Source organism: Bufo bufo, chromosome 4 (genome assembly GCF_905171765.1).
Source record: "Bufo bufo chromosome 4, aBufBuf1.1, whole genome shotgun sequence".
NCBI lineage: Eukaryota > Metazoa > Chordata > Amphibia > Anura > Bufonidae > Bufo > Bufo bufo.
Window position 1 is genome coordinate 448,792,722 of NC_053392.1, and position 17,754 is coordinate 448,810,475.

General features: G+C 47.0%; 1 protein-coding gene across 2 annotated transcripts in view; it reads right to left on the reverse strand.

The window, feature by feature from the left end:
* Nucleotides 1-17,754, reverse strand: part of GALNT2 (polypeptide N-acetylgalactosaminyltransferase 2) — a 121,835-nt gene that overhangs the window by 7,540 nt on the left and 96,541 nt on the right. For both annotated transcript variants that reach the window (XM_040429407.1, XM_040429406.1), the window contains 2 exons: nucleotides 5,678-5,770; nucleotides 3,412-3,495 (listed from right to left, as the gene is read on the reverse strand). In XM_040429407.1, the coding sequence (XP_040285341.1) occupies nucleotides 3,412-3,495; nucleotides 5,678-5,770 (177 nt within the window). The remainder of the gene's footprint in view (nucleotides 1-3,411; nucleotides 3,496-5,677; nucleotides 5,771-17,754) is intronic.

Consider the following 17,754-nt stretch of genomic DNA (forward strand, 5'->3'; position numbering starts at 1 on the left):
ATTGATAGGATAGCATCTTGCAGTTGATGGAGATTTGAGGGATGCACATCCAGGGCACGAAGCTCCCGTTCCACCACATCCCAAAGATGCTCTATTGGGTTGAGATCTGGTGACTGTGGGGGCCATTTTAGTACAGTGAACTCATTGTCATGTTCAAGAAACCAATTTGAAATGATTCGAGCTTTGTGACATGGTGCATTATCCTGCTGGAAGTAGCCATCAGAGGATGGATACATGTTCTCATTCTGTTTACGCCAAATTCGGACTCTACCATTTGAATGGGTACATGGTGGTCATGAAGGGATGGACATGGTCAGAAACAATGCTCAGGTAGCCCGTGGCATTTAAACGATGCCCAATTGGCACTAAGGGGCCTAAAGTGTGCCCAGAAAACATCCCCCACACCATTACACCACCACCACCAGCCTGCACAGTGGTAACAAGGCATGATGGATACATGTTCTCATTCTGTTTATGCCAAATTCGGACTCTACCATTTGAATGTCTCAACAGAAATCGAGACTCATCAGACCAGGCAACATTTTTCCAGTCTTCAACAGTCCAATTTTGGTGAGCTCGTGCAAATTGTAGCCTCTTTTTCCTATTTGTAGTGGAGATGAGTGGTACCCGGTGGGGTCTTCTGCTGTTGTAGCCCATCCGCCTCAAGGTTGTGCGTGTTGTGGCTTCACAAATGCTTTTCTGCATACCTCGGTTGTAACGAGTGGTTAGTTCAGTCAACGTTGCTCTTCTATCAGCTTGAATCAGTCGGCCCATTCTCCTCTGACCTCTAGCATCCACAAGGCATTTTCGCCCACAGGACTGCCGCATACTGGATGTTTTTCCCTTTTCACACCATTCTTTGTAAACCCTAGAAATGGTTGTGCGTGAAAATCCCAGTAACTGAGCAGATTGTGAAATACTCAGACCGGCCCGTCTGGCACCAACAACCATGCCACGCTCAAAATTGCTTAAATCACCTTTCTTTCCCATTCTGACATTCAGTTTGGAGTTCAGGAGATTGTCTTGACCAGGACCACCCCCCTAAATACATTGAAGCAACTGCCATGTGATTGGTTGACTAGATCATTGCATTAATGAGAAATCGAACAGGTGTTCCTAATAATTCTTTAGGTGAGTGTATATAGCATATTAGTAGAATGTAAACTTGATGTTGTGTTAATAAATTCCTTTTATTGTTCATAATACAGCGTATAATAGTCTTTAAAGGGGTTCTGCACTTTGTTTTAACTGATGATCTATCCTCTGGATAGATCATCAGCATCTGATAGGCGGGGGTCCGACACCCGGGACCCCCGCCGATCAGCTGTTTGAGAAGGCAGCAGCGCTCTAGTTTCGCCGCGGCCTTCTCACGGTTTACCGCCGGCCCACTGACGTCACGAGTAGTATCAACTAGCGTGGACGGGGCTAAGCTCTGTTCACTTGAATGGAGCTTAGCCCCGCCCACGCTAGTTGATACTAGTCGTGACGTCACTGGGCCGGCGGTAAACAGTGAGAAGGCCACGGCGCTGCTGGAGCGCCGGTGCCGTCTCAAACAGCTGATCGATGGGGGTCCCGGGTGTCGGACCCCCGCCGATCAGAAGCTGATGATCTATCCAGAGGATAGATCATCAGTTAAAACAAAGTGCAGAACCCCTTTAATAGTCGCCGCCATAGTAGCAGTAACAAAACGCAAGTAGTTCAGTGTAGTGTGAGGCAATAGAGTTAGCTCCTTTTATAGTATAAATAGGCGGAGTCTTCACTAGACGACTCACGCCTATTTATGAATATTAATTATTGATATTACCCAAAATATCAATAATTAATATCCCCTTTTACAACACATATAAAACATATCTAAATGAATATTGAACATATGGCATGGTCAGAGTATGAAAGTGGGTTTGGAGAGTCCAATGACTGAGAAAATCTGGAAGGATGAGATTTACTGAAGCAAGCATATTCAAGTAATAGTCCATGTGTGGTACACAGATAAGCGGCAGCTGTTTGTAGTGTGAGGCAGAGGAGTTGTCATGTAGCAATCCAAGTTTAGCATACAGATATGTAACAACAGTTTGCGTACAAAGTAGCAGCAGAGGAGAAACAAGCTAGATTTTGGGGTGAAAGCACAAGCCTGTTTTATATAGAAAGTCCAAGGGTAGAGCTAATTTGACAATTGAAATTCCAGGAAAATCACATCAATGGATCTAACAATAGGTTTAGGAACGGAGCTGCTATCCAACATTTTCAGAAGCTCAGTGAGAAGATCAACCGCTTCAGACACTGGAGTTTGTAGGTTAGAATTCTGACCATTTGTTAGAGAACATGTATTCAACTCCTTTGCTATGAAACCTCAAAATAAAGCCTGGTCCTACTAATAAACTTACAATGTGACAATTACTTAAATAAGGGCTCCTGTTTGCAAAATGTTACATGATGTGTGTATGAATAGACCTTTTCTGAAAGGTCTCTGAGTCTACAAAACTACTAAGTAAGCAACAAGACCAAGGTGTTCTCCAAGCAGTATACATGAATGTTGGTATATAATATATTAGATATTAAATATGAGCGAATCGATTCTACCCAAACAGAATGCGTGTCAAATGAGAGCGAACAAACCTAGTATGCAGTTCTGGGTATCTGGACAATATATATTTGCATTGTCTGGGGATAATCTCTCTCATTACGGAGAGCACCTAGTAAGCGTAGTATGTGTCTGGAGTACTGTAGGCTGGGCAATGCTTCTCTGGGTTTCTGGGAAAGATGTTCATATTAGTTTTTCTAAGCCTATCTGGTGCTGGCAGATAGAATGTGCTAATTTTATGTATTTTTCCCAGAAACCCAGGAGTGTTGACTAGCTTACAATACTCCTCATGCATACTGTGTGTCCTCCATAAAGTACCCCAACCAAGGCCTCTCAGGCAACCAACCATATTTTCTTTGCTCAGTTCTATTAAAGGGTAGTTGTCCAGAAAAGAGATGGGTCCCTGGTATGAGATACTCTGTTTTCCTTTCCTCATGCACTCGCTTGTATGTCTCTTTTCCAGAGAAGCATTATTTGGACACACAAGCACAGAAGTAGATAAAAAAAATCTTATTATGAAAAAAACACTGTTCCGTGAAGGGGCCCTCCCCAACCTATATCGAGACCCAATGGCCATACAGCTTCATAAATTTGCACTACACTGAAATGAATAATGAGGATGCTTATGTCGGTTCCACAAGCAGCTCCGGGCCCTTCACTGCAGTACCGCCAGTATTGCCGTGATGGTGTCACTGCTCCCCAACACACTTACGCCATAATATAGGCTAGGAGAAACCTTAATATTACTGTTCTCATATTCTGCAAAACAAATAACAGCTCTAAAAGTTAAAAATATCCATTTATTAAACACCACACATTAAAGATCTTACCTTAGCTCAGGATAAACATTTTCCAAATACCACTTGAAAGGCTTACAGCCCAGCTTTTTCTTCAGCTCTGTACGACTTTGAATACTATAGACCAAAACAAAAATGTGTTCAGCTGACAGATGGCTAAACTTAGCTAATTTTATTAAAGGGGCTTTCCCATCTAAGATTTTTAATGCATATCCATAGGATATGCCACAAATATCTGAGAGGAGTAGATACCAGACGTAGGACCTCCACCTATCTCAAGGGACCCCATTGCACCTGGCCGGAAACGGAAAGGTGGTTGTGCATGTTTGGTCTCTCCATTCACTTCAACTGTACTTCTGAAAATAGCTGACCATGGAGACTCAACTTGTTTTGTAAGTGCTACTAACATGAATGGAGATTACCGCACATGCATGGCCACCTCTCTATTCTCAGCCGGGTGCGATGGGGCCCTGTACTTGGGAAAAGAATTAGGTCCCAGAAGTGAACATTTATGGCATATCCTGTGTTCCAGATGGTAATACCCCTTTGAAAAAAAAAACAACAGACTTTTTTGCAACAGGATGTATACTTTAAAGGTGTTGTCCCACGAAAAATATTCTACAGTTTTCAAATTAGCACTTGGATCTGAATACTTTTGTAACTGCATGTAATCAAAAATTGACCACAGCGACTGAGTTATTCAATAAAAAGTATCTGTATAGCGGCACCTGCTGTTTTTTTTATCTCATTTCTTTGTCCTGCTCACTGAGATGGCCGCACATGCTCAGTTTCATCCTTTAACTGGCTCCTGAGCTGTGATAGGGAGAGCATGCACATGCCCCCTTAGCTGCAGCACATAAGACACTCCCCTTGAGCTGCCAGCTTGATATAAATCTAGCAGAGCAATTAATGGGGAGAACTCTGGATCCATGTAAGGTACAGAGCTCGTTCTAGCTTTGTTAGAAATAGATTGTCGAGTATTATATAATGTCAGTTTTTTTTTTACAGTAGTCATGGGATAACCCCTTTAAGGAATTTCCATGTCCCCAATTCTCCCAGGAACTCTACAGTATTTGCTCTCCTCGTCTGCTCCACACACAATCATTTCCAAGATTTCTCCCGTACATCCCTCATACCCTAGAACTTGCTGCCACAGCACATCAGACTCTCCTCAACCACCCAAGCTTTCAAAAGCAAACTAAAAACTCACATCTTCAGGAAAGCCTACATTAAGGGTTTTCTGAGACTTATATACTGATGACCTCTCCTTTATCTGATCGGTGGGGGGCCGACATCTGGGAGCCCCATTGATCAGTTGTTTGAGGAGGTACTGGCGCTCCTGTGAGCATCGCGGCCTTCTCCCTGCTCACCAAGAATACCTCCTTCCAATTGACTGAGCTGTGACTAGGCTATGTGACCAATGAATGTAACGTCACATGGCCTAAGGAAAGCTGAGAGAACGCTGTGGCGCTACTGCAAGCGCCTGTGCCTTCTCAAACAGCTGATCGGCGGGGGTTCCGGGTGTCAGACCCCAACCTATCAGATACTGATGACCTATCCTGCTTCCAATATACTAGCATATGAAAGAGTCTACCTTCACCTACTGTCTCCATTCCCTTCCTTCATAGATTGCAATTCCTCGTGGGCAGGATCTTCTCGCCCTTTGAACCTGTCACTAAGTTAGTTCAATTTTACTTTACATGTTTTTAATTTTATATTATGTATATAAACCCCTTATGATGTGTACAGTACCCTGGATTTCATGACACTTTAAATGCAAAGAGGTATCATCCAGGAAAAGAGAACCATCTCGCTAGTGCCACCTTTTGGAAGTGGCTCTGCATATTATTCTTCCATGGAGCATTGTCAATAGGTCTCCATACACAGATCACTATTAGATCGGTGAGGGTCACACCGCTTTACTCTGCAATCTCTGGAACTCCCACAGAAATTAATGTAGTGGCCACACGAATGTGCGACTGGCCTGTACGTTTATTTCAGAGGGGATGCAAGGGGCACGGGGCCCCATTCTCATGATAGGTGGGGGTACCAGCTGTAGGCCCCCCACCGACCTAATAGCCATCCTGTGGACAGGTGATAACAATCTAACTGTAATCCTCCTTTAAGGGGAGACAATACTCTACCTTAAGGGCACTTTAAATTAATAATAATAATCTAGGCAATTCTTGCTAGATTAGCACAAGCTCAAAGTGAAAGTTTACATACTGCAAGCAGAGTAATTAATCACAAGCCACACAAGTGCAGACAGCTATTACTGATGCAATTTTCAAATACTTACTTTCCAAATGGTACATTTCTGGCTGATGGTACAGCAGCATAGTAGAAATTCTTGTATTCATCCATCCACACCTCAGCAGCTCGTCTGGTGTTCCTTTTTCAGAAGAACATTGATATTAGCACTTTAAAAAGACTAAACAAATTTCAGCTTATGTGGATGGATAGGGAAATCTATAATGGGGAGGAACTACAATGCTTGATAATAAATTTTCTTGAAAATCTTCACAACAGCACATCTGAGAAATGCTCTGCCTTAAAGGGATAGAAAAAAAATATACTCAGAGAAGTTAAAAAGCCCATGCCCACCATCCACCTCCAAATGTAGAAGATAGGGACTTCCAAGAATACCAATTACTGATAAATGTAATTGTTCATTTCTCCAGTTGTCTCCATGACAGCACACCTATAATAAAGATTAATACTGGGGAGGGAACATAACTATATGGCGTAAAGAGTTAATGCAAAGAGTAGACTGGCTGAGATAGCAAATCTCTAGTACTTCAATGTCATCACACTGCATCTCTGTTTTACAGTAGCTGACTTTCATTCCAGGAGGTCATAGCTAGGGTAGAGTGTGCTTTTAATGCTAATAACTTTCCCCAGATCGGCAAGTCAAATTCAGAGGCAGCGGGCCGAGCCAGAAGCAGAGGGTCAGGCAGCGGGCCGAGCCAGAAGCAGAGGGTCAGGCAGCGGGCCGAGCCAGAAGCAGAGGGTCAGGCAGCGGGCCGAGCCAGAAGCAGAGGGTCAGGCAGCGGGCCGAGCCAGAAGCAGAGGGTCAGGCAGCGGGCCGAGCCAGAAGCAGAGGGTCAGGCAGCGGGCCGAGCCAGAAGCAGAGGGTCAGGCAGCGGGCCGAGCCAGAAGCAGAGGGGCAGGCAGCGGGCCGAGCCAGAAGCAGAGGGGCAGGCAGCGAGCCGAGCCAGAAGCAGAGGGTCAGGCAGCGGGCCGAGCCAGAAGCAGAGGGTCAGGCAGCGGGCCGAGCCAGAAGCAGAGGGTCAGGCAGCGGGCCGAGCCAGAAGCAGAGGGTCAGGCAGCGGGCCGAGCCAGAAGCAGAGGGTCAGGCAGCGAGCTAAGCCAGAAGAATGGGCAATATGCCACAGTTCGTGGTCAAAATGAAATTTAAAATAAACCATAAAAACAACAAATGGGACAAATTCTATAACCATTAAAATAAAAAATTGAAAATGTAACCGTGAGTCTTCCATAATCACCAAGCACAGAGACCAACATTATACTGTAATAACATATACTGAGCTCCTAAACAAATTTTCTCGCTCGTATCATTGGGGGACACAGGACCGTGGGGGTATAGCTGCTTGCTCCCACTAGGAGGCGACACTAGGCTAAGAAGTGTTAGCTCCTCCTCTGCCGGCTATACCCCCTCCAGCCTGGAGAGAGCATATCAGTTTTTAGCTTAGTGTTGTAGGAGGCAGACCTCCCTGCTTGCAGGGCGGCATCCTTTTGTTATTTTTTCTGTTTTTGTTTTATCTCTTTCCCTTTCCCGTATGGGAAACAGAGGCGCCTAGCCCCTCTGTCTACCCAAGGAGCTTGGCCGGTGTCGGATTCCCTCACCGCTTAACATCCCCAAGAAGCAAAAGAGGACCGGGGCAGCCCAGCTCCCCTGCTTCACGCCAGCCAAAGGGTCACCTGGATCCGGCGAGACCCCCCGCCATTCCAGTCTCCGGCCACTTCGGGTGCCAGCTGCTGAAGAGGTCACCCTGCTGGTAGTCTAAGGAGGGGTGAAGAGAAAAGGATGAAGATTGGGTGAGTAGTCAAGATGAGGTGAGCATTCCCCCACCCCTCCCGGCTACCTTGTGTGTGTGAGGTGACTTTTAACATTAGCATGTTATGGGTTTAAGTCTCTCTCTTTATTTCGGGGATAGGGCATTGGTCATATTAGGTGGCTATCACTTTCCTCCGGCTGGTTTCGTGGGTATGTTAGTCCTGGCTTCCCTTTGGGCTTCCCGGTTTTTCGGGCTCCGGACCGCGATTATTTATTCCCGACCTGCGGGGTGGGCTCCCGCGGCCGGTATAAACAATCGGGCGCCTCTGATCTCCGCTTCAGGATCGATCCGTTCTCCGGCCGACCGGAAGTGACTCCCGGTCGGCCGTGCGCCGCATTTGGCGCATCCCACTGTGACACAAGGGGGCGGGGCCAAGTTTCCAGCCGCAGCTCGGAGGATTCAGAGGACCACAGCCACACTAGTGGACTCGGACTTCAGCCAGAAGCACGCGTCTTTAGGGACCACAGGGCCTGGGTCCCCTGCATACTGGTAGGACTGTTTCTTCTCCCTCCAGCTTCGAGTAAATCAGTGGGCAGCCATGTCCGAACCCACTGGTGACCCCCGCATTCCAACAGCTACCACTTATTATGCATGTGTGAAATGCAAAATTAAGTTTCCTCATGGCCAGCTGTACTCTGTCTGCTCCATATGCTGTGAGCCCATGCAGGTTCTGCTCCCCCAGCCCACACAGCCGCATGCCTGCCCTGACCAGGTGGAACCAGACTGGGTTCGTGCCTTATCCCGGGCAATGGAGGACCTCTCTAAGATATCCCAATTTACCCTTGCTCTCATGGGTCGTTTGGGTGATAAATTTCCACCTGAGAAGTCAGTGCCATCCTCTGGAGATCGCCTTAAGGGCAGACCTTCGCACAAGCGGCTCAGAGCAGGACGTAATTCCTCCTCTGACACTTCAGCATCTCCCCCCCCCCCCCCCCCCCCCCATGGGTCACCCCCGGACACATCCTCCCTCCCAGGGAAAGTTCTGTCAAATGGGGAAATTGGTGTTTCTGACTCTGATTTGGGTCCAAAACAATCTTCCAAGATTGCTTCCATGGTGGAAAGCTTTCAGGTGCAGGACGACTCCCCCTCCATGAGTCACCAGGGAGTGTCATTCCTCCGAGCCAGGCAAACTCCTAATGCCTTCCCCTTACATGATGACATTTCTGTCACCATTTTCAAGGCGTGGGACCATCCAGATCGTCGATTTAACACGCCAAAGTGACTTGATCTGCTGTAGCCCTTTCCGGCGGACTGGGTGGCTAAGTGGTCCTCCCCTCCCAAGGTGGACCCTCCGGTAGCACGCCTCGCCAAAAACACCAGCATTCCGGTAGCCGATGGCTCAGCCCTGCAGGACCCGGTGGATCGCCGCATGGTGTCTTGGGCGAAGTCCATTTTTGCGGCAAGTGGCTCAGCGCTTCGGCTCATTTTCGCCTCCGCTTGGGTGGTTAAAGCGGTCTCGGAGTGGGCACTCTGGTTAAACCAGGACTTGGCAGCAGACATTATGCTCACCGAGCTCCAGTCCTTGGTTCTGAAAATTTCACAGGCGGGGAAGTACCTCTGTGAGGCATCCTTGGATGCGGGTGCACTTGTTACCTGCTCATCAGCTCTCGCGCGAACTCCGGCTTAAAGGTTTGGGCAGCGGACTCTTCGTCAAAGCGTTCCCTTACTAGTCTTCCGTTTGCCGGCTCCAGTTTGATCGGGACCCGGCTTGATGAAATCATCTCCGAGGCTACGGGGGGGGTAAAAGTACCCACCTTCCGCAAGGAAAGTCCAGGCATATGTTTCGCGCGAAGCAGACAAGTGCCCGGGTTCAGTCCTTTTGTCGCTTCTCCGGCACGCGTCCGGCAGCAACAGCAGCCCCTTCCAGATGCTCTACGCAGGACCAGTGGAGGAAGCCATTCTTCAGACCTCAACCAGCCTGGCGCCCAAACGCACAGCCTGCCCGTCCCGCGTCCGGCATGCAGTCCTCCGCATAAGGATGCGCCCCCCACCCTCGCAGGTGGGGTGGGGGTCGCCTACTCCTTTTTCAGGAAGTGTGGCAGGCCCACATCTCAGATGTGTGGGCACTCGAAATCGTAACTTCGGGTTCCAAAATCGAGTTTGCGTCCCCACCTCCGCAACGTTTCTTTCCCTCCAACCAGCCAGGGATCCGGATCGAGCAGTCACTTTTTTCCAGGTAATTCAATCTCTCCTTGCACGGGGGCGATATCCTCGGTCCCTTGGACGGAGCAATTCTCGGGGTTTTATTCAAATCTATTTGTCGTCCCCGAGAAAGAAGGATCAGTTCGCCCGGTTCTGGACCTCAAGTTGTTGAACGGGTTCCTCCGGATTCAGCACTTCAGCATGGAATCCCTTCGCTCCGTGATTGCTTCACTGGACTGAGGCGAATTTCTGTCATCCATAGATATTCAGGACGCGTACTTACACGTCCCCATTGCCCCAGTGCATCAGCATTTCCTCCGCTTCGCAGTGGGGCTCCATCACTACCAGTTCGTCGCCCTTCCCTTTGGCCTGGCGCCGCAAGTTTTTACAAAGGTACTCGCTCTTCTCATGGCGCTTCTTCGAACCAGGGGCATCACCCTGATTCCATATTTGGATGACATCCTAGTCAAAGCGGCGACCTTTGGACAGAACGAGTACAGCCTGCGTATCACTCTGGATACCATGGCGCGGTTCCGGTGGTTGGTGAACTTCGAAAAAAGTCTTCATTGCGTCCTGCCAGACGGATCACTTTTTTAGGTATGATCCTCGACACGGCGGTGGCGCGCCTCCTTCTGGACAAGTGGCTGGCCCTTTGTCAGTCAATCCGTCTTCTCCTCCAGCGCAGGGACCCTTCCATTCGGTTCTGCATGAAAATCTTGGGGGCAATGGTCGCTTCTTTTGAAGCGATTACGTTTGCGCAAATTCACACCCGTTCACTTCAGCGGACAATCTTGTCTTGGGACAGGTCGCCGGATTCCCTGGACCGTCACATTGTCCTACCCCCAAAGGTGCGGACGGCACTCAGGTGGTGACTTTCAACCCCAACCCTGGAGTCGGGGATCTCATGGACGGTCATCACCACCGACGCAAGTCTCCAAGGTTGGGGCGGAGTCTTCCCGCCCAGGACCATCCAAGGTGTATGGTCTCAGTCAGAGTCCAAGCTACCCATAAACATACTGGAGCTCCGGGCCATTCACCTATCCCTTCTAAATTGGACCCCTCTCCTCCAGGGCCGGCCGATCAGGGTACAGTCAGACAACGCCACGGCTGTGGCCTATATCAACCATCAGGGAGGAACTCGCAGTCAAGTAGCGATGGCGGAGTCAGCCAAGATCCTGCGGTGGGAGAAGACCGATGTGCCAGCGGTCTACATTCCGGGAGTGGAAAACTGGATGGTGGATTTCCTCAGTCGGACAACGGTGGACCCGGGGGAATGGTCTCTACACCCGCAGGTGTTTCAAGCGATCTGTCTCCGATGGGGTCAACCAGAGGTGAACCTGATGGCTTCCAGACTCAATCACAAGCTCCGCGTCTTCTTCTATCGAAGAGATCCAAGGGCACACTCGGTAGATGCACTGGTGGCAGCATGAGACGGGTTCTCACTAGTGTATATGTTTCTGCCTCTCCCTCTCCTGCCCCTGTGTCTTACGCAGGATCAAGATGGAGGGCATCCAGACGATCCTCGTGGCTCCAGATTGGCCTTGTTGTGCTTGGTACACAGACGTCGTTCGTCTCCTAGGAGACACTCCTTGGCGTCTTCCGCTCAGGCCCGATCTTCTTTCTCAGGGTCCTGTCTTCCACCAGTATTTAGAGTCGCTACGTTTGACGGCGTGGCTGTTGAAACCGCCATTCTGAAGCAACGAGGTTTCTCTTACAGGGTCATCCGCACCATGATTAAGGCCAGGAAGCCGGTGTTGTCCAGGATTTATTACAGGACCTGAAGTCTTTTTTGCGTTTCTGTGAGGAACGTAGCCTCCCCCCTCTACGCTTCTCTCTCCCAGTCCTCCTTTCCTTTCTGCAATCGGGGCTGGATTTGGGCCTTACCCTAAGTTCCTTTAAGGGGCAGGTATCAGCGCTTTAAATTTTTTTCCAGCGCCCTCTGGCTCTACAGGCTCCGGTTAAGACATTCCTGCAAGGGATGGCCCACACCGTCCCTCCTTATCGTCCTCCCTTGCCTTCTTGAGACTTGAACCTGGTGCTGGGTTCCCTCTAGTCGGCTGCATTTGAGCCTTTAGACACAGTTCCCCTCCGTATTCTCTCCTGAAAGGTGGCCTTCCTGGTAGCTATCACTTCCATTAGGTGTGTCTCGGAGTTGGCAGCACTGTCCTCTAAGGAGCCCTTCCTTATTCTGCACCAAGACAAGGCAGTACTCCGCCCCATACCTTCTTTTCAGCTGAAGGTAGTCTTGGCCTTCCATGTCAAAGAAGACATCGTTCTTCCGTCGTTCTGCCCCTTTCCTTTGCATCCTAAGGAGCGGGCTCTCCACCAGCTGGAGGTGGTTAGAGCTTTAAGGATCTACTTATCTATCTCGAGAACATTCCGCCGTACAGACTCTCTGTTCATCATTCCGGAAGGTCCTCGCCAAGGTTTGCCGGCCTCCAAGGTGACGATTGCCAGGTGAATCTGTTGGCAATTGCCAAGACATACCGCTCCCGGGGCAAGGCACCGCCCCTCGGTATCACGGCCCACTTAACCAGGGCGGTGGGCGCGTCTTGGGCTCGCTTCCACCAAGCTTCAGCTTCTCAGCTGTGCACGGCAGCGACGTGGTCATCCTTGCACAAGTTTATCAAGTTCTACCAGGTGCATACTTTGGCATAGGCAGACGCTGCGCTGGGTCGCAAAGTCTTGCAGGCAGCAGTGTCTTCAACTTCCGCGAGGCAGTTCCAAGGGGGTGTTTTTTGTTTTTTTTCGCCCCATGGACTGATTTGGAACGTCCCACGATCCTGTGTACCCAATGATGCGAGCGAGAAAACAAGATTTTTGTGAACTCACCTGTAAAATCTCTTTCTCGCTTAGTTCATTGGGGGACACAGCTCCCACCCATTGTGTTTCATTATAACTGCAGGTGCGGGCGGTTTGTTTGCCAGTGGGGTCCTCAGTTTGGTTCGGCCCTTCTGACATTACTTGTGGTCTGATTGCTTTATATATGTTTTTTCTCCTACTCCTACTGCTCGAGCACAAACGGATATGCTCTCTCCAGGCTGGAGGGGGTAAAGCCGGCAGAGGAGGAGCTAACACTTTTTAGCCTAGTGTCGCCTCCTAGTGGCAGCAAGCAGCTATAACCACGGCCCTGTGTCCCCCAATGAACTAAGCGAGAAAGATTTTACAAATTAGTTCACAAAAATCTCGTTATTCAGGGGAAGAGAGATTACAACTTCTCAAGGAAAAAAAAATTCCTTTAACAAACATGCAAGGCTAACGCCAGGTAATGATTTGCTCCGGCTGGGATTATATCCGTCAGTCAATGAAGCAACTTCATGATGACTGCTCAAAAGCCTCAGATCAACACTTCTTGACCTTTCCTATGGGAGTCCCATCACTGAGCTGTAGTCTCTTAATATTTACAATAGAGGCAAGCTGTCGGGTTTGTAACTCTGATCTTTCACATACTGTTTTACCTGTCCCTTCAGGGTGAAGAATCTGTCAAATGTGCTGTTGTCGAGACAACTGGGGGAAAATAAATCCTTGCATATACATAACATATCACATCCTACTGCCAAGTAATATTAGACCGTATATTCAATAAAGGGAGACTGTCACCAGGGAATTCACTGTTAAAGCAGGCAAAATGAGCTGAATGTAATGACACCTTTCACTTAGCAATTTCTTTCTTTATTCTGGAGAAAAAATACTTTTAAAATTTGATGAGATCCATGTCTCAGCCCCCCCGCCGCGACCTCTTAACTCCCAAGTGGCAAACATGGTGCAAAAACACCCTGTGCAGCAAAATATTGTTTCGTGGGAGTTTTAAAAAAATAAATAAAATAAAAAAATCACAAAAAGGGGTTTGCGACAATTTTTTTTTTTTACAACTAAAACAAGTGTAGGACGCTTTGTAAATGAACCTCATAGTTAATTTCCTGCTGATAGACTCCCTTCAAGGTTCCATAACCTTTAGTAAAAAGTACAGTTCTGCTTCTGGAAGTTACATTAAGAACTGAGCGAGCATGTCAAGTTCTCCCAGTAGTTGTGCCCCAATACTTACAAGTTTAATATAACATATAAGTAAAATAATACTGTATTTTGCAATGGCCGCAAGCAAGACAACATACATGGTAAACATAGCTATGCAAAAATATATGATTTTAATCATTATAAATGCTACATATCGACATTTTGGTTATCACAGAGCAGTAGCACCAGAGCAAAGTACAATATAATTTTTTTGTCACTGGCATTCACCTTCATTTTCAATGTGTGACCACACATGTAGCAAAATTGCTGCAGAAGTTCTGCAGAAAATCTGCAGTAGCAATCCGACATGAAATTGTGATTGCTTGTACTGCTATATGCTTCTCTATTGTAATTTACTATTTTACAGTTATCCTATTACACTCTATCACAAGGTGTAATGGGAGTACCAAGATGTACTCTGCCTAACCACTCAGATGCTAATGACTAGGACTGAGAGGTGGGATTCGATGTCTGAACACTGCCATCTATATAGTACAGTAATAACTCGCTGTTTACGGAGCAAATTCTGTTCCTCAGTCAACTCCATAAGCTCCCCTCAAACTTTCGCCGAACATGTACATGACTCTTAATACACTCCTCAACAATGAAATTACAACACCAAGAAGGACATGCGTAAAGTTATGCAAGGAAATAGCAGGTGTCACCAAGATCTGCAAATGATAGGATTTTCTAGCTCCAATCTGTGATATGAGGCATAAAGGCCAGAATGAAGGCAAACTTTTTGTCACATGACACCTCAAAAATCAATCCACACTGAGAGGGACAGAGACCTGGGTTTATCACTCTGGCAGATCGCTGCGGGTCTAGCCTGAGATGCCAGCCCTGTTATATGTTTTGTGTCCCGGTGGTTGGGAGAACAATGATGAACTGGAATGACAAAAAGAGGCACACCGATCACCTGATTTAAAGAATAGCGTGTAGTGATCCACTCGGTACTCTAAGTATAATTGGATTTCATATCCCATGCCTAGGATTTTATACAGTGTCTACACAAACTATCAGAAGGAATTTTCAGGACAATGATCTATGAGCTACAGGTGTTCTAATGACCTCACACCACCGGTCTCAAAGGCTATTATGGTGGACAGCAACACGATAATGGAGATCTATTCTCTTCAGTGAGGAGTCCCCCTTTTGTCTCAGACACAATCATAGTAGGATATTGGTCTGGAAAAAACATGGGCAGCACCATGAAGAGGTCTTCAAAAGGCAAAGTCACACTGGTCTTACTCCCAGGATTATGGTGTGGGGTGGCATAATGTACAGTCGTGGCCAAAAGTTTTGAGAATGACACAAATATTGGTTTTCACAAAGTTTGCTGCTAAACTGCTTTCAGATCTTTATTTCAGCTGTTTCTGTTATGTAGTGAAATATAATTACACGCACTTCATACGTTTCAAAGGCTTTTATCGACAATTACATGACATTTATGCAAAGAGTCAGTATTTGCAGTGTTGGCCCTTCTTTTTCAGTACCTCTGCAATTCGACTGGGCATGCTCTCAATCAACTTCTGGGCCAATTCCTGACTGATAGCAACCCATTCTTTCATAATCACTTCTTGGAGTTTGTCAGAATTAGTGGGTTTTTATTTGTCCACCCGCCTCTTGAGGATTGACCACAAGTTCTCAATGGGATTAAGATCTGGGGAGTTTCCAGGCCATGGACCCAAAATGTCAACGTTTTGGTCCCCGAGCCACTTAGTTATCACTTTTGCCTTATGGCACGGTGCTCCATCGTGCTGGAAAATGCATTGTTCTTCACCAAACTGTTGTTGGATCTTTGGAAGAAGTTGCTGTTGGAGGGTGTTTTGGTACCATTCTTTATTCATGGCTGTGTTTTTGGGCAAAATTGTGAGTGAGCCCACTCCCTTGGATGAGAAGCAACCCCACACATGAATGGTCTCAGGATGCTTTACTGTTGGCATGACACAGGACTGATGGTAGCGCTCACCTTTTCTTCTCCGGACAAGCCTTTTTCCAGATCTCCCAAACAATCGGAAAGAGGCTTCATCGGAGAATATGACTTTGCCCCAGTCCTCAGCAGTCCATTCACCATACTTTCTGCAGAAGATCAATCTGTCCCTGATGTTTTTTTTGGAGAGAAGTGGCTTCTTTGCTGGCCTTCTTAACACCAGGCCATCTTCCAAAAGTCTTCGCCTCACTGTACGTGCAGATGCGCTCACACCTGCCTGCTGCCATTCCTGAGCAAGCTCTGCACTGGTGGGACTCCGATCCCGCAGCTGAATCCTCTTTAGGAGACGATCCTGGCGCTTGCTGGACTTTCTTGGACGCCCTGAAGCCTTCTTAACAAGAATTGAACCTCTTTCCTTGAAGTTCTTCATGATCCTATAAATTGTTGATTGAGGTGCAATCTTAGTAGCCACAATATCCTTGCCATTTTTATGCAACGCAATGATGGCTGCACGCGTTTCTTTGCAGGTCACCATGGTTAACAATGGAAGAACAATGATTTCAAGCATCACCCTCCTTTTAACATGTCAAGTCTGCCATTTTAACCCAAATCAGCCTGACATAATGATCTTTAGCCTTGTGCTCGTCAACATTCTCACCTGAATTAACAAGACGATTACTGAAATGATCTCAGCAGGTCCTTTAATGACAGCAATGAAATGCAGTGGAAAGTTTTTTTTGGGTTTAAGTTAATTTTCATGGCAAAGAAGGACTATGCAATTCATCTGATCACTCTTCATAACATTCTGGAGTATATGCAAATTGCTATTATAAAAATTTAAGCAGCAACTTTTCCAATTTCCAATATTTATCTAATTCTCAAAACTTTTGGCCACGACTGTATAGTAGCCAGATCCAGCTAGTCTTCATTTCAGGTACACTAACAGCTCTGCCTTACACTGATTTGGTGGTGGTGATATAGCTGCACCTCCGGTCCCAAAGTGTCCCAGGAGCTGTTTTTTCAGCAGGACACCACCAGGCGACATGTTGCTTGTGCTACTGTGAACAGCCTGTGTGGCCGAAACATGCTACCATGTCCTGCAGCTTCTCGGGACTTGTCTCCCATTAAACACATCTGGGATGACAATGGACTGCAATTGCAAAGCGAGCTGCTAGCAGTGAATATTGCCGATTTGCGTTCCCAAGTGCATACAACGTGGCAGAACAGTCCTCAACCATTAATAATAGCACGCCAAGGTGTCTAAGGCTACTTTCACACTGGCGTTTATGTTTTCTGCCAGCCTGCCAGATCCGTACCACAGTAAGCACACGTGTGCTACCGGAAGGCCGCCCGGCCCCATTTACTATAATGGGGAGCGTCCGGTTTTGAATTTTTTGTTGCCAATTTTGTTTTATTATTTACATATCATTAAAAAGTTTAACGATCCTGCAATTTCCATAATTCCAAGAATTTTCCTTCTTAGCCTTGCAATTTCACTGTTTAGGAGTGTAAAAAAAAAAAGACATTTTACAATTTGAACGATCTCTTCAATACTTAGCTGGCAGATGGATGAGGCAGTGGGTCTTAGGCTACTTTCACACTAGCGTTTTTATTTTCCGGTATTGAGATCCGTCATGTACTTTCAATGGAGTTCATGACGGATCCGTCCTTGCTATGTTAAAGATAATACAATCAGATCCGTTCACAACAGATGCAGACGGTTGTATAGTAGCAGAAGCGTTTTGGCTGATCCATGACGGATCCAGCAAAAACGCTATTGTGAAAGAAGCCTTAGCCAGTCTAATATAGTAGAGGTGCTTCTGCAGCCAGTTGTCTTACAGCAGGAGGGTGCAATTGGCTTATCACCTCAGAAAGATATAGAAGATTTTTGCATCATCCTTCATCTCATGTGGCAGTGTATGAAATAATATGGGAGGAATCGCTGCTTTTACCGATTTCTACAAGAGTTTCTGAAATTAAAGGGGTATGCCCATGAATAAAATATATCACCTATCCAAAAGATACAAGATTATTGGGGTTCCAACTGCTGGGAACACAACTGATCACGCTAACAGGGGTCGCCTAGTGGTAGTGTGCCTGCATGGCAAGCACTAGGGGGAAGATTTATCAAACTGGTGTAAAAGTAGAACTGGCTTAGTTGCCCATACCAACCAATAAGATTCCACCTTTCAATTTCCAAAGGAGCTG